Source organism: Cibotium barometz, chromosome 3 (genome assembly GCF_041138505.1).
Source record: "Cibotium barometz isolate CiBa-2024 chromosome 3, ASM4113850v1, whole genome shotgun sequence".
NCBI classification, from domain to species: Eukaryota; Viridiplantae; Streptophyta; class Polypodiopsida; order Cyatheales; family Cibotiaceae; genus Cibotium; species Cibotium barometz.
Window position 1 is genome coordinate 66,467,784 of NC_141048.1, and position 24,839 is coordinate 66,492,622.

General features: G+C 43.2%; 1 protein-coding gene across 1 annotated transcript; it reads left to right on the plus strand.

Moving 5' to 3' along the window:
• Positions 1 to 7,136: 7,136 nt before the first annotated feature.
• LOC147640429 (uncharacterized) lies at positions 7,137 to 24,413 on the plus strand. The gene is made up of 5 exons (XM_086780436.1): positions 7,137 to 7,892; positions 22,601 to 22,725; positions 22,830 to 22,957; positions 23,075 to 23,773; positions 23,907 to 24,413. Exons 1-5 carry the CDS (start codon positions 7,777 to 7,779, stop codon positions 24,162 to 24,164), a joined length of 1,326 nt encoding a protein of 441 aa, XP_086636562.1. The 5' UTR covers positions 7,137 to 7,776; the 3' UTR covers positions 24,165 to 24,413.
• The last annotated feature ends 426 nt before the right edge of the window (positions 24,414 to 24,839 follow it).

Sequence of the window (24,839 nt, forward strand, 5' to 3'; positions counted from 1 at the left end):
GATACAACACATCCTCACATTATAAAATTAATATAATTTTATTATAACCAAATAATTAAAAATTTGTTTAGACATTACTTAATAATAACCTATATTTAAGGAGTTAAGACTATGCCAAAACCGTTATAGATAAGCTAAACAATAATTTGCTCAAAATTACAATGCTACCAAAACATTATGTCCAAATCATTCTTGTTATTGACTTAAAGACAAGTGTTCACATTCTCTTTTGTTGATGGCATTTATGCCTCTTTACCGTTTCAACTTTCAAGCTACCTTCTTGCTTACTGCCCATTGCTGCGTATGGATTTTATAACCAATCCACGGTTAGATGTTTTTTTCTCTTTGAAAACTTTCGTGTAGCTTCTCAACAACAAAACAACAAGAGCAACAAGCCACCTATTCTATGGACTATATTCCTTGACTAGCATGCATGGGATTGGTTGCTCCTATGGCTATTTTTTAGGCTTTGACAATAGCGGTAGAGAAATGATGAGAGAGATGGATGACTGCAAGCATATGCAACATGGGTGATGCATTGCTAAAAGCATGTGAGCACATTTTGGTAAAATGTGAATAGTTATTCTCTTTGTGCAGATCAATCTAGTAGAGCAATGTTGACAAACTAGAGGAACAAGAGTAAGTACATGTTGACAAACTAGAGGAACAGATCAATCTAGTAGAGCAATGTACGCAAATGCCATAGATAGCATTGGTAAATGCATCCTTCAAGATCGGCCATATGAGAAGAGAAGAACATTGGACAAGTTGGAACTCAACATGTTGATTACGTAGGTCTAATGTGAGCATTAGCCATAGATAGCATCGGAAATGCATCGTTCAAGATTAGCCATATGAGAAGAGGAACATTGAACAAGTTGAAACTCAAGGTCATCAGGCCATTCATCTACAAGGACATGCTGACTACCTAGGCCCAATCTGAGCACAAGGTGCCACAATATAAAGAAAGCTTGGGATCTAGCCCAAATAAAAAATACCCTACCTTTACTAGCAACATTGGGTTATATATACAAGGAAGGGTGTGACATGGGCACCAAAGGATCATGTTCACTTTATTTATTGACCAAACACCATTGGGCATGGGCAGATTTCTTGCAAGACAAGATGTTACCTATATAATCTTATGTGTCGTTCACTTTAAAGTTTGACCACCTTGGCTTTTCCAACTAGGTAGGCTGATCTAGTGACATTTGAGCAACAGGTTCCACCTTAAGAAGTGGGTTCCCCTCATGGTGGGTAGGCTTGGATGTATAACTTAGATGGCCTTGTCTTCAAAATGCTTTCCCAATTTATCCTTCATATTGTTATCGAATTAGATAACCACAAGTAGCTTCAAAGGTCATCAGTTCGCTCAGAATCACATAATCATGCAACCTAGGATCATGTAATCCCATTTGCAATGTTTACAACAATTGGCCTAACTCATTATTTCTCTAGTTTCACATCTCTAATTGAGATTATTAATGCAGCTGCTCTTATCGTTTCATTCTCATCCTAGGTATTATTACTTAGTTGAGTTATAGTGCTCCACTCTTTGCTTCTGTTCAAGATAATCTAACCACCACGAATGCTGCTTTCAATGTTAACCTTCTCCTCAAACACCTTTCATTGTAATCCCTTCTAAATCAAATGACTCAACATTGGCAAGTGGGACAAGGAAGACACGTATAAGGTCATCCTCACACATTTGTGCTAAGATGTGGTTTAGTGGGTTGTGTGTTATCAAAATCACACAAATTTCACATCTTCTAGTATTATGCTCACTACAAGTGTCTTAACTATTACAAGATCTCCCAATGCTATAGCCATCATAACTAGTATGAATACTTTGTGCTAGCTGCTAGATTTAGCCTAAAGCCCAAGGTAGTAACTTGCCTTACCTACAACTTGTGTAAGGGAATGCACCTTAGTAAGGGGAAATTTTATCCTAAAAAGGAATACCAAGGGTTCTAGATATACCCTTAACTCCTAGAATTCTAGAGCAAGCTAATTCATCTGCTTTGATAAAAACATCATCGGCTTAAGCTACTATCAATAAGGGAAATGTGGTAGTCATTGACAAAGAACCAAAGATGTAGAGCAAAACACGTAGGAAAGGGTGATGATTGCATTCAAAGTGGGTTTGAGGAAGAAACTCACCTAATGCTTCATTTTCATCATCTTGCTTAGATGAGAGAATAGCAACCCTAAAACAAGACAAGAAAGCTAAGACTACATAAAGAAATTTGTCAAATACCCAAACCGCATTTAAATAATGTAGACTTACAGAGGCCTTGAGGATGCTAGATCTCATTCCTCTATCATTGTTTCAGGATGCTTGTGTGACCATTGTACTATGTTGATGGGTTGGTATCGTGGGTGAGACCACTTAATACTAACCACTTAATGTTAATAGTATATATATTTGGGGTTATGCTAGTGTTATTAGCATTGGTGATCTATGTGTTAAATATTGAGCTAGTGTATTATTGGTGTATGTGTTTGTGCCTATTTTACATTGTCATATATCGAGAGTAATTATGTGGATTCTAGTTAATTTGTTTTAAATGACATGGTTAACGTTTGTGAGATAGGTGATGAGCAGTGCAATTACACCGACGACAATTAAGGTGGTGCATTGATGATGGTCCACAAGTACATAGCACATGACACCCACTATGGTGTCACATGGAGTATTATTTTGTTTGGGGTGTGCCACATTTTTAATTTAATATTATTCCCCCCAATTTGTATGGTTGGGGTATTGATTGAGAAGCTTACATTCTCTAGTCATTTATTTTATGCAAGTGCATGGACATATGGTTATTTATATAAAAGAGAAGCCCAATTTTTACAAAGAAAGCTATTGTTAGCTCCTTGAGCTGATTTTAAATGCTCATGCGAGAAGAGGGAGGCTCTTAGGTTGGGGGGAAGATTGCACACCCAATGCTGCTCTTTGACTTGTGATTTTTATTCATGTTTTGTCTTAGATTAATTCATTTGCTCAGTGGTTAATTAATATCTCCTTGTCCAAGATCATGTTAGTGGTATCACAACTAAGATCACTTTCAAGGAGAGAATTTGGAGCTTGGAAAACCATGTGGTAAAGTTACATCTCAAAAGTTGGTGAAGAAAATCAAATTTCAAAGGCTTTGTGGAGAGTAAAGGGAAATTAGTTTGTTGTAACCTTAAAGGGAAATTAGTTTGTTGTAACCTTAAAGGGAAATTAGTTTGTTGTAACCTTAAGGGAAGGGGAACTAACAAAAACCTCGGTTTGAGAGTTTGCTTTGGACCTTTGTGAAATTAAAGAGCAAAAAAAAAAAAAAATCTTTGGGAAAAGCAGGAGTCAAAGGTTTAGGCCCTTCACCTTAATCGCATAACATGCTTCCACTCAAGAAAAGGATGCCCTCTTCATGTGTAATGGAACGGGCAACGAAAAACTCTCTCCTTCACCTCTTCTAAAGTTGATTACATAGGGCTATTCTCCATGACATGGGCTATTCATATATGCACAAAAAGGCTATTTTAGTGAGACAAGTAGGGAATCCAGCCCATAACACGAAGGCACCAAAAATCATGAGCTCACGAGAGGTTTATGTTTTCCTTAATCTCATATATGGTATTAGCACAAATAGTAAGGCTCTCACATCATTCATGCACACTTATTATTAATCTTTTTCAAGTTTTCAAAGCCCAAAACTCGTTCCCTTTTCGCAACTGGGAGGCCAAGATTAAGAGGTGGTTCCTGCATAAAGTTTTGGAAGCCTACAAATTGAAGAAAAAATCTCAACTTTCCACGTTTCCCCTCAATTCTCTATGACAAGATTGAGGGTGCAAAAGTAACGTGATTCAGTTCCATATCAAAATGCACTTATATATTAAAAGGGGAAAAAAGATCCGCTTGTGATTAAAAAGCGTATTTGAGAAATTGGAGAGGTTTGTTTTGACACATAAATTAACTTACACTTACCTCACAATCAATTTCTTAATCATAAAGGTCATCATCCGATGTTACTAATATCTTTACATATTGTGTGACATTAGAGGCAGCATAATGACTTGAATGGTCTAACTAATTAAAAAACATGGAATTTTCCTTGAGGAGATTAAGGTGAAGGGTTTGATTAATACTAGTGTAAAAAAAAGCTGGATCCTTCCAAAGAAGCATCAATAAATGTAGAGCATATTTCCTTATAAATGCCAATATAGTTAAAAAATACTAGATCCTTCTAAAGAAGCAACAAATGTAGAGGATATTTCCTTATAAATCTCTCTCTCTCTTGACACACACATGATCTCTCTCTCTCTCTCTCTCTCTCTCTCTCTCTCTCTAACATGTGCCATGCCATGCTTATAATGTGGCAAAATGTGTCATGTCATACTCATGAACTACAACTATAGAGACAAGGGTCATCTTAGGTTACTTTTAAAACCCTTCTAAAATAATAATTACCTTAACCTTACCGAAAAGCTATAAGGTTTGCTCATTTCCCATTTCATTATGTCATGGGAGGGACAAGCAATAAAAAACTCATTGTGGGTGTGCCCTCTTTGCCATTATGTTTTAGCTAGGGAGAATCAAATCAAATAACAAACCTTATAATTGAATTATCAAGATAATTAAAAATTCAATCAAGTAAAGGATGCACAAGCTCATAAGCTTAAAACAATCTACTCTATCAGAGTTTCTCATAAAGTGAGAGCCCAAGTACATCATTTTATAGCTCTATGTAGAAGTATCTAGATCCACATTTATCTCCTTGATTCTCTTAATCAATCATTAATTCTCTTGTATACTATTTTGATTATCCTACATGGCTCATTACATCATTTGGCTTTCATTCATCACTCGGAATCTCTACACCTTTTCACCTTTTTTTCATCCACTTACTTTCACCAAACTTTAGTAAATTACTTTTTCAATAAGGCCATCCAAACCTTCACACATGTGTTCACTTTAATCTTGGATTTACATTCTAGTGAGGGTGTAGTAATGATGGGGAGTTTCGTTTGCCAATGAGGTTGCCAATCTTGTTTATGATGGAGAAGATGTGATACTATGTAGAGGTCGATGGGTTTTGCTCTTTGTTGAGTAGAGTTGAGCTAACATGACTGCTACACTTGAAATTTCACCTACACGTTTACTTTCTTGAGCACTAGTAGAAGCTTTTTATACCTTAAAATTGAATAATGAAGACAATTAAAATGAAGTCTTAGCAAGATAATAAGCTAACAAATCAAATCAATCTATTATGTTGAAAATATTTCTCCTAAGATAAGAGTGTAAGCACATCATTTTATAGCTCAATAAGATGAGAGTACAAGTACATCATTTTATAGCTTTTAAAGAAGCATCAAGATCCATAATTAACTCCTTGATTCTCTTCTAAAAAATCTTAATTATCCCACAACTCATGGCATTACCTAGCTTTGATCATCCATCACATCATTAAGAATATGTACATATTTTTACCTTTTTCTCATCCACTTATATTCACCAAACTTTAGTGAATGACCTTTTAATTAAGGCCATTTGAGCTTTTACATTTGCAACCACATATAAGGACTATGCTCCCCCTCAATAGCACACATAAGGACTATGCTCCCCCTCAATAGCACACATTGTCCATCACCACATTTTTTGTAAGAAGATAAAACGTGCAATGTATATAAGAGAACACTCATAAGAAGTAGGATATTTTACATCACAAAACTTTAAAACTCAAATTGCACAATAATATACATAGAAGCATATTGTAATACTGAAATGATACAAAGATGGCAAAGCCCCACACCCGTGTGCTTCTAGGAAGGGAGCTTCAATGGCTAATCTAGAATTGCTAAGATGGAGGCTGTATGCTAGTAAAAGCTAGGGAGTAAACTCATAGTCATGTGATTAATGAACTATGTAGAAAAGGGGTTGGCTATGGAGTATTATTATAGGCTTGTCTACGTGGGGTGGCCATGACATGACCGCATAGGTCCACGATCATAGTCATTATTTAGCAAAGGAAATGCAAAAATCACTTTCAATAAAGGAGGAAAAAAGGCAAGCTTCAATCAAAATATATGGAGGATACTATGCATTGGTTACTAGGGAGATATTATAGAGCTCACATGAACACACCTAAAACATAGAGGAGTACAAAGTTGAACTAGCATGAAAGACAAGGAGAAGTAGTACAAGCCCCAAGGCAAGGTCTTCAAATCTAGTGAATACCTAATCCAATGTCAATGTCTATGTACTTGAATCCCATGAGCATGTAGACTCATAGAACTTTGGTTTTGTTATCAATTGTATTGTTGATGTCTATACAAGTGAATACCTAGCCCAATGCCAATGCATGTGTACTTCATGAGCATGTAGACTCATAGAACTTTGTTTTTGTATTATCAATTTTATTGTTGATGTTTAAACAAGTGAATACCTAACCCAATGCCAATGTATGTGTACTTGACTCATATAACTTTGTTTTTATCATGAATTTTATTTTTGATGTCTTTATGAGTGAATACCTAACCCAATGTCAATTCCTATGTGTACTTGACTTCCATGAGCGTGTAGACTATATAACTTTGTTTTTATTATCAAATTTATTGTTGATGTATATACTAAGACTTTTTGTGGTCTCACTTTTTGTAATTGGACCCACATGTCATAGTTAGCCTTTGTGGATGTTAATCTAATCTCTCTCTCTCTCTCTCTCTCTCTCTCTCTCTCTTAGAAAGTTGAAAAATGATAACATCTTGATTTAGCAGGGATGTACAGCATGGAGGGAGGAGGCATGCACTTTTCTTTTTTCGACAAAAAGCTTTGTGCACACCCTTAAGGAAGAAGGGAATAGATTTAGAAGAAGGCAAGTTATTTTTGTAAATGTGTAGGGTTGCTCTTGGTGGGGGGGGGGAGAGAGAGAGAGAGAGAGAGAGAGAGAGAGAGAGATGTAATGCCTCTAGGAAAGTTGAAATAAAGGTTCTTACACTTTGGGCATTATAAAAGAAGTGGTTATTGAACTCACATAAACACTTCAATGAGGAGGCTTGAATTTTTAAGGCTTAGAAAGATTAGTGACCTTCAATATTGCATGTTTGAAGGACAATACTCAAGTAAACGACACCCAAATTAACAATTGCCAATGCAAAGGTGGGGGGGGGGGAAAGAGTGTGCGTGTTCCTGCTTTGCAAAAAAAGAGAGAAAACAATTGTGCCAATGCGAGTGTGTAAAAATGTTGAATGACATTACCTCTCTCTCACGGCATTCGGAACACCCTATGTAAGGTAACCCTTATTGCTTGACATGAAACACATGCACATGCTTCAAGGGTCTGCCTTGAAGTAGAGTCTTAAGAGGGAACACCTTATGTAAAGAAACCCTTATTTCTTGGCATGAAACACATGACTCAAAGGGCCCCCCTTGTTGCTAACAAAAAGCTATGTGCGGGAGCCCTTAAAATTCTGACAGGCCATGTGAAAAACCATGTATAGATTCCTGTGGAGGAATCCATTATTCTATTATAGAGACCATGGTAGCTAAATATGAGGGAACACACATCTCATCTTACCACACACCAGTATAGCCAATGAGAGAAAGCTAAAAAAAAGCAGGTTGCTAGCCTTCTGCTTAGCAAGCTTGCAGGTCAGAGTTTGGCCAGGGCACAGGGGCAGCCCGGAAATGCAGAATTTCTTACTGCCGAGAAGAAACCAATGCAGCAGACGGCGCTGCACCGATTGATTAAGTTTGCTTAAGCTTAAGCTCGACCTTACGATTTGGGGAAGCTCATGGTCATGATGGCTGGTCCATGGCACCATTCTTTCTTGACAGACTTTGCGGATGTCCAGGCATTGAATGAATGCGGGGATGCCCAACAACGAGTTCAGGATCTGGGCGGGCATGGGTAAGTTTTTCCTATTGGAAATTTTGTCTCAGAAAAAAGATGAGGGTGGAGGGGAGTCAAACATATGCAGATGTTTTCTTTTGATCTGTTTTTCCCCTTTCAGTTAATCATATGCTTGAACATTGAAGAATGTCTGTGCCCTTCTCTTTATTCCGAGTAAAGACAGGCATGGATTTTTGCTTTGTTTACTTATTCCATGCATGTAAATGGGAGCCTTTGTGGTCGAGAAAGTGCTGGACAGGCATATCATACATTGAGTGATTAGTGAAACCCCCTTGATCAGGGAAAGGTTAACAGACCATAATTTAAGCCCTGATGCCATGAGATAACATTAAGCTTGGGAGTGCACTAGGAGGGTGGGTACGCCAAGGAATAGAATTGGATTCACTAGCCATTCTACTCATAGGAAGCATCACCAACAAGCAGGGCATGGACAGAGTGGTAGGAAGTAGGAGGCACTTAATTGGTCTGTGTGCAGTGCCAACTAGGTCGGCCAGCACGCCTACAGTCCAGCCCCTATATATAGGGTGATAAAATCCCTTATTCCCTATTCTTCAAGTCCCCTTTATTTGCTTCATCTCTGGCAGCCTGCCCACAAGGAGACAACCACAAGTAGAAGGTCGTCAAACTGCAGCCCTCAGGTGTGAGATCTCTGGCAGCTGTTCTGCAGCCTGTAAGGAGATAAATGCAGCTCCCTTTGAGGTAACACAGTTCAGTTCAGTTTTAAGACAGATTCAGCCCCTTTTTAAAACTCATTCTTCATTGCAGAAATAGAAGCAAATACCCCTTTGGGAGGGGGCCCTCCAGTTAGGTATTTGGGACATCATCTAGTGTACAGTGTACCCTCCCCCCCCCCCCCCCTCTCTCTCTCTCTCTCTCTCTCTCTCTCTCTCTCTCAAGATAACCCCACTGTTTTCTTTCATGCAAAAGCTACTGTGGATTAATGCCAAGCACATGAGAGATTAACACTAATCTACCTTGCAAGATGCAATAGAGGAGCCAAGGGAGTTGCAGCCCAGCGTTAAGTGCAATTACTCAATACCAAGTGGGGTGCTGGTGCTCCTCCCAATGGTGCCCTACATGGCTTGACCACATCCCACATAAAAGTTGCCTTCGGGTGGGACTCGCCTTCTGGTGGGTACACATGATGCGTCTTCTACGGAGGAAAACATTAACTACTAGACGGATCTACCACTTGGAAAAGAAAAAAAAGACGCAATAGAGGAGAGAGAGGCCTAATCTATTGTAAATTGCCAGAATGTGAACATATACAGAGATGTTTACAGATCTACACTTAAATACGAGGTGAGAGAGACCCAATCTATTGTATATTGCCAAAATGTGAATATATACAAAGGGCATCCTCCAAGGTCTTCAAAACCTAAAACTGGTTTGATTTCTTCCGCTTGCTCCTCAACTTGGCATGTCCAGTGTGAAAAGAGGTCTGGTGGATTTCGGGACGCCCAAATATGCATTAATGTATAAGCTTTGGGAAAGATGGTTTCTTGGGTATTGAAATGGGCATTGAAACTCAAGTGTCAAGTGCAACACATATATGGCAAGCTCTCGAGTATTTGGGAGAGATCTAGCATTGAAACATATTTCTACATGGTGTTCACATACATTTCTAATAAGGTGGGATACAAAGGTACAGACTTTAAAAGCTAGGAGGGTTACTATTTTTGGACAAGCCCAATACAAATTCAGTTTGCATCATTATGTCCGTTACCTAAGCAAAACGGGGGGACTTGTTGAAGCACCTTTGACAGAATGTTTACGAGTTGAGATATTTTTAGAGATGAAGTTTATGGGAGGGTGACCATCTCTTAAATTGGGACATGTGGCAAGGCAGTGGATCAAAGTGAGACAAGCGTCTCCACACTTGTCACCTTAGCTCTCCATTTGTCATTATAGCTTTTACTTGTCATTCTAGCTCATGAGAGCACCAAATCTTTGAGGAGCCCCCTCTCTTCATTTGAGCAGACTCTATTGTTGCAAATTAGCATCTACCATGTTGGTTGCTCGAATTCGTGTCTACAACACTGTAGGTAGAGTCTCTATACTACTTCCCTTTTCTCTACAAAAGGATACTCTCTCTCTCTCTCTAGCTTTGCTATGGCGGTATCCTTAATATTTTAGGTATACTTGCCATTGTACTTGTACTCTTACCATGGTACCTATTTAACTATCATTGTACTTGTTGTACTAGCCTTTATACTTGATGTACCAATCTCTATAATTGTATTCATCTTAGTACTTGTCGTACCAATGTTACGACCCTGTGTTTTTCCCTCTAGACAACAAGTAGGTGGGCACAGGCACAGGCACGGGACGCACAGTGTGGACAAGCATCAGCTGAATGTGAAAAGGAAACCCATAAGTGTGTGGCCAGCCCAAGTGTGAAAGGGAACAAAAGAGATTTTTTTAAAAAAAAGTTCTATGGTTTTTAAACCTTTGATGACTTAAAGGCTTAATTTTTGAAGGCATGCGTTTTTGATAAGTTGCTTTTGGCGTTTTTATGAAAAGCGCATTCTTTCTTTAAAGAGGGCAAAGGGTGGCGAGTAGGGGAGTGTGATTGCCATGTGGAAGGTGGCCATGGTGTGGCACACGGGTATTGGCGCTAGCCACTGCCGCCGCGTCGCCACAGGGTACAGCCGTCGCCGCCACCGCCGCCACTGACAGAGTCGCCGCTGTCGCCAGAGCCGTTGTGCCGCCGCCAGGTACAAAGTTGAGTACGGCCGTCGGGTACAGCCTCGCCGTCGGGTACAGTGCCGCGCCACCAGGTACCGCCGCTGCTGTCGAGTACCGCCACCGGGTACAGCGCCGCCGCCGCCGGGTACCGCTGCCGCCGCTGTTGGTTGATACTGTTGTTGCTGTTGCTATTGCTGCTGCTGCTGACATGCTGATGCTGCTACTGCTGTTGCCACCGCCATCAGATGCTACTGATGGGTGTTGCTACACTTGCATGCATGAGTTGCTGTTGTTGGGCGCTGACAAGGTGTTGATGTACATGGCCTACAACAAGGTGCTGCTGCACATGAGCAGCCAGGCAAGTGATTGGGTGGTTGAGTATGGGCTTCTACCAAGTAAAGAGCGACCAGGGGACTACATCTATGGGCTACAGCTAGGCAGGCGGCGTCAGGCAAGAGTTTCTCTGCTGACAATATGGTAGCCAGACGAGGGTCAAATGGGAGACTCTCTATGCTAGGTGGCTGCATGTGTGGAAGCAGTTAGCGTGGGTCTCTATCTATCTTTCTCCTGGAAGAAGGCGAGCTGAAGGAGGCACCGAGGGGCTAACAGCCAAGGGATCTCTCTCTCTCTCTCTCTCTCTCTCTCTCTCTCTCTCTCTCTCTCCGCAAGCAGGCTTTTATTTACGAGATTAGGATGCAAAGGATCAGGCTATATATGCACAGGAAGATGTTCTTGGAAGAGATGTGTTGCTCTTCGTCTTGGTCCTATGTGTATTCAGGGATGGCTTGACACATCCTCTATCTTTCTCTCTCTGGATTTTTGGCATAGTGATTGGATGGTGCATATGAGGATTTATCTGTCATAGAAACATGACATTGGTCTTTCGTGAAGAAACAGGACTTTGGTATCGAGGATACAGGTCTATGGTTTATGGATACAGGTCTATGGTTTATCAGATACAGGTCTCTGGTTTCGTGTGGAAAGCATGTCTCTGGATTCATGTGAACAGGTTCTAGTTTTCTCGAGGTTACATGCAAGCTATGACTATAGGGAAGGACATATGGTTTGGTACAGCCAACCTGTTGTCTGGAAAAGGGTTCGTGAGATCCATGGTTGAGATGGAGAAGACCTTTTCAAGCAGGGAGGTGTCGTACAGGTGTGCCTTCTTTATGGAATGCTTTGCTGATAACGAGAGTTCTTATTTGGAAAGTCCTGGGTGAAAAGCTAAAAGGGATCCTATTGGTAAAGGATTCGACGAGTTGTACTTTGTACTCATATTTGATCAAGTAAAGAAATACCGCAAGGGGCGCCACTGCGTTTTGGGGCCAATCGGTGTCCTTGTACTATTTGCAGGAGCATTCTAGCTCCACCTGTTTGTTTTTCTTTTCCAGGTTCCCATGGGTGATGAAGTGTTTTGTGTGCGAGTGTTTGTTCCACCGCCCGTCAGATTTCTGAAGGCCGGTTTCAAGGTTCCATCGCCGGGATATCGTCGACTTTCTCAAGGAGGCGAGCCCGTGGTTGTCACATCAAAAGCTTCAACATGTGGAAGGTGAAAAGGAAGTACAGGAGAGTGCAGGATTATGAGTCTTTGCCTATATTAGGTGATGAAAAAAACTAAAGATGAAGCTTAGGAGAAAAGACACCAAGGACAGGAAGTAGTCAGCCAAGAACAAAAAAGTTGAAGAGTTATGGTGCAAGAGATGGGTTGAAGGCTATGACTTTTGACATTTTGTCACCAGTGGTATCTTCACGGAGGCTTCATGGGGTTCGGAAGGCAGCTTCTTTCTATGTTTAGCAGTGGTGATCTACTATGCTTCATCGGGATTTTGTGCTTACCACTTGGGTGGAGTGCAAGCAAGTTTTGGGTGCCTGTGGATGTATCAAATGAGGCTCAGTTGGAAGCAGAGGCACTTGATGAAGTTCTTATTCTTGAGCAGATTCTGGCACACAAGAAAGGAAAGGTACAAGGTAAAGTTTCCCGTCGCTTTCTTGTGAAGTTTAAAGAACTATTCACTGATGGATGCGAAGTGGATGGAGGAGGGTGACTTAGCAGATTCACCTTAGGTATTGCAGCTTTATCTTGATGCTTTTGAGTTGGAGCCGACTCTTGTTATGGCTCATTCAGGTTCAGCAGAGCATGGGTCTGGAGCATTGCCTAATGCTCAAGAGAGGGGGTAGCACCTCTGCTCCCTTGTTACAGACAGGCTCAGTTTTTTATCTAGAAGTCGCTTGGTGACATCTTTGTATTCACCCAAGGTACTGAGGCTGACAGTACATTTGCTTATGGGACTTCTATGGTATTGTGTACTAGTCACATGAGATGGTAAAGTTGGGTATGGTTCACGGAGTCCACTCCTTGCATACGGGCTGGTTATATCCACTCTTTTCTTGAGGATTAGTACATCAGCGTTTTGCTGTTGTCTCTCATCTCTCTTGGAGCTTCAGCGTTTGTGTCATTCATCTACATCTTTCCATTGCCCTTTGACAGATACCGCAGGGTAGGAGCACCAAAAGATGAAAACGCTGATGAAGGAGGGGCGCCAGTGCAGAAAACACTGATCCTGTAGAGAAAAAAACGCAGCCACCTTCAAGCTCAGGAAATGCAACTCCTCGAGGTAGAAAAACGCAGATGTGGGCAGCCAGGTACCTAGGGGACTGATACCATGATAGAATAGCACTAGCGGAAGCAATACATAGGAGAGGGAGAGGTAGAGAGAAAGAGAGATATCAGACAAACTGGAAAGACAACACACCGCCTTTCGTTATCAGTGAAGCTGCTTGCAACAAGAGGTATTACTGTAAATACAGCAGGTACACTAGGGTTTCTAGCAAGTACTGCAGGTTCAGTAGGGTTTGCAGCAGGTGCTGCAGTACAGTAGGGGTTGTTCCAGGTACAATAGTTTCCGCAAGTACTGCAGGTACAGAACAGTTTCCAGCTGCCGGTACTGTAGGTACAGTAGGGTTTCTAGCAGGTGACTTGCACGTACAGTAGGGTTTCAGCAGGTGGTACAGAAGAGTTTCCAGCCAGTACTGCAGGTACAGTAGGGTTTCAGCAGGTACTGCAGGTACAGAAGAGTTTCCAGCCAGCACTGCAGCAGGTGCTGAATTTGGGTTTGAGAGAACGAGTTTTCTTTGCTTTTGTACATGGATTTGGATGACCCGGCTGTTGCTGTTGGCGACATGGCTGCCAATAGCCTTAACATGGATCTTATTGAGGAGATGATCGAGAAGGATGTGGGTTATGCTTCAGATGCCTCAGAGCAACAAAAACGTCAAAGGGTTGATGTTGATGCAAGCTATACTCCGGTGAATGTTGGAGAGAATGCAAAGGAAAGTTCTCAGGCACCTTCTCCGGAGTTTGCACGTTTGCTGCAGATCACTGGTGAGCTTCTGCAAGAATATGTGAAGGCAAATAGCGTGCAAATGGCTGCAGTAGATAATAGTGGTGTGGCTGATGTATGCATGGAGACTCCTTTGTTGCTACAACAGCTAGCAGATTTTCATGATCGTGCTGCTATCTTTTTCTTTACTGGGCGTATTCCATTGTTGCCTCGTCTTAGAGCATGGCTGGGACGCTTGGTGTCGCCTGAGGCACTTGAGGAGATTTACGATGGTCCGAGAGGCTTTTATGAAATACTTTTTCGCACTTCGGAAGCCCGTAGGGCAGTCTTGGAGCAGGTGCCACTTTTTTTGGATGGGCAGTTGGTTCATGTGGTTCCGTGGAAGCCTATGGCAGAGTACCAAGATATGTTGCGCCAGGCTTGCCCAGTTTGGGTTGAAGTGAAACAATTCCCACCAATGTTTTGGCGTGTTTTACCAAGTCTCTTGCGAGGTATCGGTGATGTCTTGGTGGTGCCTCGAATGACATCTAGAAACCGAAATCGTCTATGCATGTTGTGGAATACTGGGAGACCTAGGCCGACACATTTGCGTGTCAATATGGCTGGGCTGCAACCTTTAATGTATGAATTGAGGTGGGATACATTTGCTGGCCACTGTTTCAAATGTGGTGAGATGGGCCACTTTGTCTCCGAATGTCCTAAGAAAGAACAAGTTGCTGCTACAAAGGATATCCTTGATGGGCAGTTGCCCGTGGAAGATGAGCATGATGCTCCTTCACATGATGCCCAACACATGGATGTACATGTGGATGTTCAGAATGAGGTTGAGCAGCCATGGGTGGAAGTACGTGGTAAAAAGACACGATTTGTTGCCCCGCGGGGGGATTTCTCAGATGCTGTTTGGCGGGGGCCTTTGCGTACTCATCAGGGGCCCTTACATACATATGCTCGTCGCCCTTTGGGTTCAGGTGCCCAGCAACAGACCAGGATTGAGAGGCCGGGAGGCCAACTTTCTCAGGGTACAGGGCCTCTTGGGGTGGATAGAGTAGAACGCTATCCTATTAAAAGTCGCCTAACAAAAGAAGCACAACAACAATTGCCTCTTGTGTTTGGTTCGAAGGGTGAGGTCATCTCGCCATGGGATGGTCATTACCCTTTGACACGTGCTCGGGAACTCGAAGGGCAGTTTGAGATCACAAATACCATATCTAAAAATGCAATGCTTCAAAAGGTTCGTGATTTGGCAGATTGTCCTGGGCCTAGTACACGGCCTTGTTGATTCCTTTTCTGGGAAGGCTTATGAAAATTGTACAATGGAATGTAAAGGGTATTTCTTCGCGCCAAAAGCAGTTCAGGCTTTGGCGTACAACTTTTTGTCATGGTTGGGATGTTTTGTGTGCAGTTGAACATAAGCAGCATAAGTTGGCTGGCAAAGCCTATGTATATAAGGGGTTTCATGTTTTCTACAGCGGACATCCTGCTTCGCAGTCAGGTGTTATGTTTGCTGTTCGTTCGCAGTTTCAGCCTTCTCTTGTGATTCAAGATGTTCATGGAAGATTTCTAGTGATACAGATTGTTTGGGATGATACGCCTTTATGGTTGTTAGGGGTGTATGCTCCAAATAATGCTCGTGCACGCCGTTTGCTATGGAATGACTTGTGTGCCCTTTCAATCTCTCATCCTGGCTTTGTGATGGGGGACTTTAATATGTGTGTCTCCAGGGAGCAAGCCACGTCGCCTCATTCTGTAATGGATGGCCCGGAGAGAAAGGCGTGGGAAGCTTTTGCAGCAAGGTCGCTAAAACAAGACATGTGGTCTTGGTTGCATTCAGATGAAAGGGGTTACACTTATGCCTCACAACAGTTTCGGGGCACTTATGCTAGACTGGATAGGATGTATATTTTACATCAAGATCTCTTTTTGCCAGAGGTTCTTACTATGATGGTTGATCAGCAACAGGTTTTGTCAGATCATTGGCCGCTTGTGTTTGAAATGGTCTATCATCCTGTGGATGCATATAAAGGCTTGTTGGGACGCTTGCCTTTGCGCTTAAATCACACTTTTTTGGAGCATGAAGTTTTTGATGTTTATATGCGTCAGTTGATACGACATTTCTCCACAAGAGTGTCCATGGCTGATTATCATGCTTGGCCAGTGTTCCTTACCAACACTCGGAAATTAGCACGGCATTATGGTCTTGCTAATGCCTCTATTCAAAAACAGCATGTGGCCCTCCTTGAGTCGCTTTTAAAGGGCTTGCAGGCGTTCATGTTTACTGACTCTATGGATGCAGAAGTTGTGGATGCCATAGAATGGCTGAAAAAGGAGCTGTCTAGGGTGCAGGAAGCACAATATGTTCGCTTTAAACTACTTGCACGTCTTGATGCTTTGCGGGATGCTAACTGTCAATCTCATCGCTTCTATGATAAGTTGCATCAAAAACATATGCGTGAGAATATTGTTAGGCTGATGGATGCCAAAGGCAACCTTGTTACTCAACCTTCTGAGGTTATTCAGCATTGCATCAGGTTTTATGAAGATTTGCTTGCCCCTCGAGAGGATGTCTCACCGGCTGTCCTGGCTGCAAGGGAGTCATTGTTTGCTGAAGTACGATATCAAGTTGACCCTGATGTGGCGGTTCAGCTTGATGCTCCTGTTTCTCAAGGGGAAGTGGAAGCTGTTCTCTCCAAACTTCCCATGGGAAAGAGCCCTGGTTGGGATGGTTTGACAAATGAGTTTTTCCGAAAATGTGCTGATCAGCTTGCAGAGCCTTTGACGCTTATTTGTCAAAGGGTTTGGGATGAGGGATATATGCCTGCCGATTGGAAGTTGGGCATACTTCGTTTGTTGCCCAAAGTCCCTTCGCCTACTTCTTTGGCTCAATGGCGCCCGATCTCACTTATGGGTATTATGTATAAAATCTTTACAAAGATTTTTGCCAATCGCTTGTTGCAGAAGGTGCTTCCTACTCTTGTTCATCCATATCAATATGGATTTGTGCATGGCAGGAATATTTTGCATAATATTCTTAATGTTCAAATTGGAGTGGATTATGCCAAGGCAAAGAAGCAAGAGATTGTGATGGTGCAGCTGGATCTTGAAAAAGCTTTTGATCATGTCAGCTGGTCTTGCCTTTCTCAGTTAATGACAGCCATGGGCTTTGGTCCCAAAATGGCTAATTTGGTGCATTTACTTGGCTCTGGCTCTATCACGCGGATTATGCTCAATGGAGGACTTTCGGATGGTATTTCTCTCACCCGTTCTCTCCGGCAGGGCTGTCCTCTTAGCCCTCTTTTCTTTGCCATTGCCACTCATCCTATGTTATCTCGCCTAGATGCTATGGCATCGCATGGTGAAGTGGTTGGTTTGCATCTCCCTCATGGCAAGCAATTGGTTGCTCAAGCCCTTGCGGATGACACTTTTATGTTTCTCAGGGCCGAAAAAGGCAATATAGATCGAGCAATGGAAGCTTGGAATAATTTTGCATTGGCTTCTGGGCTGAAAATAAATTCATCAAAATCAGCCCTCATTGTATGCACGGAATTTGATCTTGAGGCATTAGGGTGGCAAGGCCGTGTGGTGCATACAGGAGACATTGTTCGTCATCTTGGATATCCGGTGGGTGTGGATGTGGACCCCCAAGCGCTTCTTGCTTGGATTTCTGCTCGGATCTCAGATAAATTTGTGTATTGGAAAGCTCAAGGGTGGCCTATGCATGTGAGTGTTAAGGTAGCTCAGGTTATTATGCTTAGCATGATTTCCTATTTTTTGCCTTTGCTACCTTGGACGCACAAATCTCTCATCCGTTTGGTTGCTCCCATTCGGTTTATCCTGTGGAAGAGGCAAGGAAATATTATGGGTCAAACATGGATAGCTTGGAATCACATTACGACGCCCAAAAGAATGGGTGGGGCTGCTTTACTGGATGTCCGCTTGCATATGGTGGCACGTAGGTGGGCGCTTTTTCAGGATATGTGTTTGCAAGAGCAGCCTTGGGTATTCATGGCTCGTGACTTGATTGAGTTGGAGGGATTGTCACATGGGCGGACACGTGTGCAGGCTTCATGGTGGGACATTGTGAATGCGGCTCATCCTGTCCGTATTCGCTCATCACACATTTTATCACATATTCTCCTTTCTTGGCATGAAGTTCTACTGCTGGCTCGGTGGGATCCTGGTCATGAAAGACTACTTTTGAACTCTTTGCAGTTCGAAACATTTGTGGAGTCGCGTGTCATTGTTTGGCCGGACAGAGATGCTTCACGCATACGACTCAACCGCATGGTCAGGCTAGGCTTGGTTAGAATCCGAGATGCTGTGATACCTGGTCGTGACAGGCCATATTCATTTCGTCGTATTCGGCAGCACTTTAGGGTTCCTCGGACATTTCAGCCACTATGGGTTGACATCATGCATGCAGTTGAGCCTTTTACTCCATTGCCTCGGCCATCTGCAGATCAGCCTTGGCTTGATTGGGCACTATGTAAATCTGGTGACTTGATATCACTCTCAGCTAACCAGGTCTATCATAAGCTTGTATCAGAGAAAGATTGGGTTTCAGCCAAGGCCAATAAGGTGTGGGGATTGCACAAGTCTAAATCATGGTGGCAGAAAACTCTTATGCGTGGTTGGCAGTCTAAGCTCCCTTACCAAGGTAAGGTTTTCATTTGGAGGATGTTGGTGGGAGGGTTACCTACACGGGATCAGCTGAGCCGTCGTAAAATTACACTGGCCTCTTGCTTCTTCTGCACAACATGCATTGAAACAGTTATGCATCTGTTCATGAGTTGTCCAGTGGCCCGTCAGATTTGGTCTTTTGTCTCTCGCGTTTGGGAGGCAGTAGAGAGGTCTACTGTTTCGGCTCATCAGTGGATATTTGGGATTTGTCCTCAAGTCATTACTTCAGATAGCCACCTTGTGATATTCCATTTCCTTAGATGGACAGGACTTTGGCATATTTGGACTACACGGAATGGGTTCATTTTTGATTCCTTGTCTGGAATACATGGGCACATTCTACGTATCCGCGGTTTGCTGCTTTGGCAGTTTTCTTCTCTTCTCTCAGCTCAGCTACTGGATGCAGATGTTATTTCGTTATGGTCTACGGCAGCTCGGTTGGCTCATCTTTGATCCTTTTATCTGGGATGCTTATTTGGTTAGGAGGCTTTCTTATTAGTGTACAGGTTTGCATTGTCATGATCCTTTAGAGGATCTTTTGTGGGGGTTTTGTTTGGGGCCATAGGTTCTGTGTGAGCCATGTGGCTGATGTACATTTTACATATAATATAAAACACCATTTCACGAGAAAAAAAAAAAAAAGAGATATCAGACAATGAACATGATATCAGATACCAGGTACCTAGGCGACTGATACCATGATAGAATAGCACTAGCAGATACATAGGAGAGAGGGAGAGAGGTAGAGAGAGAGAGATAGCAGACAATGAACATCATAGATTATGTAGCATGAGGCTTTACAATGGCAATACCAGCCAGCAGATAGGTGTTAAGCAATGCGCCTGTGAATGGATGATTACAAGTGAGCGAAAGGGAGAGAGGTAGAGAGAGAGAGATATCAGACAATGAACATCATAGATTATGTAGCATGAGGCTTTACAATGGCAATACCAGCCAGCAGATAGGTGTTAAGCAATGCGCCTGTGAATGGATGATTACAAGTGAGCGAAAGGGAACTTTATATAGGCAATGGGCAGGATTGCCTACTCACGTGACAAAATACCCACGACTGTAAATGAGTTGGGAAAAACATAAAAGCACCAATAAAAGGCCAGTTCCCACACAAAGAGATGCACAAATTCTAAAGCAAGATAGAGGATCAAAGTGAGACAAGTGGAGGTAGAGCATCATTTGAACCCGTGCTTCCGGTTAAGCGGGAAGGAATGTCACGTGCACACTTTCTCGGGTGTGATGTGTACATGCTTCTAACCATTGGCCAGCTCAGAGGTCGAGTATGTGTCCCACCTAGAAGAGTGCATTAATAGTCCCACATGCTTCCTGTGAAACCTAGGTGAACTGGCTAATGATGCTCCACACCTTAATATTCTTCTCTCAAAGCTTGACGCTTTGATACCAATGTAACATGGTTGGTTGCGGAAGCATGTTTATGATTGATTGATTGATTGCAGCTAGCACCTTTTTAGAGACGTGAACCCATGCAACAAACTGCTGCTTCTTCATGCGCAACACAGTAGAGAAGGTGACCTAATCTACCTTGTATTACTTATCATAAAATATGTACAATGATGAACTAGAGATACTTAATGGTAGCACAGCTCTTGAGCTCTCTATGACTCAATGATGCTTGGCTGATGAATGAATGAGACTGACAGCCATCAGATAGGCATTGTTAACCATTGAGTGCTTCAACCAGCGGCCAGCCCTTATTCACACCCAGTATGTCCACACTTGGGCGCTCTTCCTGGACACTGCCCGATCTGCCTGCTCAACGTGTGCAACCTGTCTGGCCTGCCTGTGCATATCCAGCATGCCCACGCTACTGTGAACAATGCCTGGACCTAGTCCAGCCTGCACATTTGTCCTTGGGCAGCCCATCCCTGACACAGGCTAAGTGCTCCCTTCTTATGATCAGAAACCAGCCATATCCGCAGAGTCTGAACATTGCTTGGGCAAGGTTTGTCATATGCTCTGATATCACATACCAACCTCCGAAAGTGATTGACAAGTATTGCTTTTTCTTCCATGAAAGATGGCAGAGCCTACAAGATGTAAGAGTTCTCCAGCACGGGGGACGGGGACGGGGGACGGCCATAAGTAGGGAACGGGGACGGGGGAGGGAACGACACTCAAAAAATACTTTTTTTAAAAGTTTTTGAGTCATATTAACAAAATATGTCAATCAAAGAGTGAAGGCGTTCACGGTTGATTGTATTAATAATTAAGTAGATACAAAATGAGTCTTGACTCGAGTCAGGACTAAGCCTTAAGGAGGCAGAATACATGGACGGACTCAAATGAGTCAATGACAAAAAAGTGCTAAAGTCTCAACCACGCCGTGAATACTCCTCTTGCGGGTGTCACTCCATCCATCCACAATGAGGGATACTCCGTTCCTCTCCCATTGCTGCTTTGTGTTGTCGGCCGCTTGCTCTACAATGCGCTTCTCCTTCTCGAGCAATATAGTGCGCAAGCTCTCGGATGAGGGGGACGTATAGGTTGAGCCATACTCCCCAATCTTCTTAACCATGACCTTGAAGTATTCCAACCTATTCAAGAAAGTAATTTACTAATGAGAAGGGGACTAGGATGATGAAAACATGAATGATGAATTGGCAATGATCGATTGCACTTACCTAGCCGCTTGAAAGGCAATGTGGTCGTGGAAGAAGAAGCGGACCACCGCCATATCCACCTCCTCCTTCAACTTGGGGTTCCAATTCTCCCCAAGTGTAGATTGTCGTCGTGGGCCACGTAATGGTTGAGAGGCCGTGGAGATGGAGGGTGCCGGCGTCGTGGATGGAGTAACATTCCGACTTGATGGTGAAGGTGATGGTGTGCATGATCCCGATCCACCACATGACTCCATTGTAGAATCTTGAGTTCCTTTCCTCATCGTCGCGGTATCCACGGCCACTCGTGGTGTCCTTCTTGCCGCTTCGACAGCCTCGTAGACGCTAAGCTTGTCAAGAAGTTCCCGTCTCTTCTCGGGCGTGACATTCGTGCAAAACTTCACCTCATGCCTACTCTCATGCAAGAGGTGCGCTCGCACTTTGTTGGCGCCACCCGTTCGCCGGTACGGGCAAAGCTTGCATGCCCATGGCCGACAACCGCCTCCATGAGCGGATGGGGTGTAGTTAACCTCCTCCCACCATGTCCATCCCGTTGTCCTTCTATGGGAAGCCCCGGCATGTGAGGAGGATGCCATGGTTGAAGATGGCTTGACTCTTGAGCCTTGAGGAATGAGAGAGAGAGAGAGAGAGAGAGAGAGAGAGAGAGAGGCCCAGAGCCTAGAGGCTTGGAAGTTGGATGACTCGAGGCTTGAGGGAGAGGTGAGAGAGAGAGAGAGAGAGAGTCTAGATAGTAGAGAGTAGGGCAGCGGGCCTTGTGTGAGAGGCTTGGAACTTGGAAGTTGGAAGCTAGAAGAAGCTTGAAAGCTTGAAAGTTGTGCGTGCTTGTAGCCTTGTAGAGGCTTGTTCTTATATAGATAGGCAAGAGAGAGAGGCAAGCCTCAAGGGCAAGAGAGAGAGAGAGGGCCAAGCCATCCCCAAACGGCCAAGCCAACAGCCATAAACGGCTAGAAACGGCGAACGAAACGGCTAGAAACGGGCAGAAAAACGCACAATGGCTCCCTGCCGTCCCCCCACAGAGCCGTCCCCCACCGGCGTCCCCGTCCCTTGTGAGTGACGATTTCTAGGGGACGTCCGTCCGTCCGTCCGTCCCCGTTGCCGGTCCATCCCGTTTCAGCGTCCCTCCGTTCCAAGCCCTCGTCCCTTCCGTCCCCTATGACTATGCGGCTCCAGGGCCAAATTATCATAATTGAGCTGATGTTAAGCAAGCAAAAAATACAAAACTTTTTGAGCAATTGATTATTTCCAAAGATGTATATCTCAATGCTTAGGCCAGCCATAAAAGATGGAACTTCATGTAGCAAGCTTCAGTGTCTTGTATAAAAGTGTAAAATGTGCTGTGCATGGACAGGCCGAGTGCTGGAGGTCAAGGTGCTGAAGATCGTTTATCTGTGAGACGGATGCATAAAGCTGACCGGGAAAAGCTGAGAAGAGACAAGTTAAATGAACAATTCTCAGAGCTTGCAAATGCACTAGGTAAGGATATGTGCATTTGGAGCTGCTATGTTTTTGTATTTCCTTGTCCTTTAAGGCTTTAAGAGCTTTACATTCTTCAATTTTGTGCTGTTTTTCCGTGCCAGATTCAGATAGACCGAAGAATGACAAGGCTACAGTCTTGGGGGAAAGTATACAAGTTGTCAAAGACCTCCGTGAGGAAGTGAAAAGGTTAAAGATGGAGCATGCTTCTCTTCTAGACGAGTCTGCTGATGTATGCTAACATGCTGGTTTGGCATGCATTCCCCTTCAGCAACTTTCTTTTTAGATACATACTTACTTGGATGCTCTAACACCATGGATGCTCAAGTATGTCTTGTGTATTGTGTAGCTTACACAAGAGAAAAATGAACTGCGAGAGGAGAAAGTGACTTTGAAGAGTGAGACAGAGCAGCTTCAAAGCCAGCTCCAACAACGCTTACGCTCATCATCCCCATGGATGGCTTTGGACCCATCATTGGTGATGGGTGCTGCAGCGGCATACCCCTATCCAATACCTGTTCCGCAGCCGGTCTCTCTTGTCCAGTCCGATTCACATCAGTTAGGCGGACCTCGTGCCCCCCTTGTTAGCCCCACATCATACATGCCAATTGCACCCCCTCTAGGCATGTTTCATATGCATCATACCCTCCAACCGCTTGCCATGTTTGGAAATAGGGCCGGGGATGGGGGTAATCCATATATGCCTTTTCCAACGTTTCCACCTCCTGTAACCCCTCATTCCCATATAGAAAGACCGTATGCCCAATACCCATCTTCTGTCCAACAGCCTGTTCCAGGCTATGTTGTCCAAATCTCACCCAGTCAGGGTTCCCAAACACCCCCGACATCGGGTTCGCCTGTGTATAGACCTTGTGTACCTGGTATTCCTGTTATACCTGCTCAAAATCATTCGTCGAGTCAAATATCAAAAGACAGCAGTGATCATTCTCCTACCTCCCAGAGCAGCTCTCCACATCCGCCGGTGGAATCAGAGCAAGAAAATGCAAGGGTCATGGCAGCACAAGTTTCACAATCTCCAGTTATACAGGTGAGGTTATATCTTTATTACCATTTCCTTTCATCAGGCACAGCACTTCTTCTTAGAGCAATGCTTTTCTATTCATTTACAAGACTAAACACGGAAAGTGAGTGGCTAAAATACTCTTTTCTTGTCGGCACAGGACACGACTGAAGCAGCAGCACAAGATCCCAAAGTGAAGGATGCGGACTTGGAGTTGCATGAAGGGAGCACTCCCAGTCCCTCTTCAATTGTTTCTTCCACATTCTCTGTCCAGGAAAAGCCAGGTTTTTCATTAGATAGAAGTGGGTTACCCTTGGTAACTGAAGAGCATGGTAAAGACTCTGTAGAGATCAGACATTGCTCACAGGGTCAGTTGGAAAACATACATGATCCAACATTGAGGCCACCTGCTGCATAAGCAGGTGCTTAGTTTTAGTTCAGGTGAATAACAAAGATGAGCAATGCAGGCTCTTTGATGGGCCTCGCTTTGTCTGTTTTTTTAAGGTGTAGGCTATATATATGGCATCTTTTCCATCAACAACTGCATGATTTCTGACATCATTTCTGTACATGTAATCAAGTTTGCTGGAGTCTAGAGCAGTTCTTTTTTAGATGTTCATGTGTAAAAGAACTATTAAACACTGAAGTGTGAGGAGAGTTTTGCTTATGGTAGATGGAAAATTTCTAGAGTAAAAAATTAGTGTCAGCCAAAGGACTAAATTCAGTGTATGCTTTTAATATGTCCAACCTAGTGGTAGCCATTGCTACACGTTTTGTAGATTGCAACTCTCAAAGTGGAAGGAACCTTGTAAGCATAAATATTATTTTTAAGGTTGTCTTGTAAGGAAACATTTGGTCAGTAAACGAATTTCCTAGCTTGCATTAAAGGATGGTCAGAACATTCAATATGAGCCCTGGAAAGCATTCCCTGCAGTGCAATAAACAGTTGGTCCTTTGGTGATATTGTGTTTGTGAAACAAACTGTGAAAGAAAGCTTCATGTCTCATGCTGGCTTCTCATGTGGTACAAACAAGGACGGAGAGTTTCATGTATGATTACCAAGCTAAGGTATAATACACTTTCAGAGCTTTGC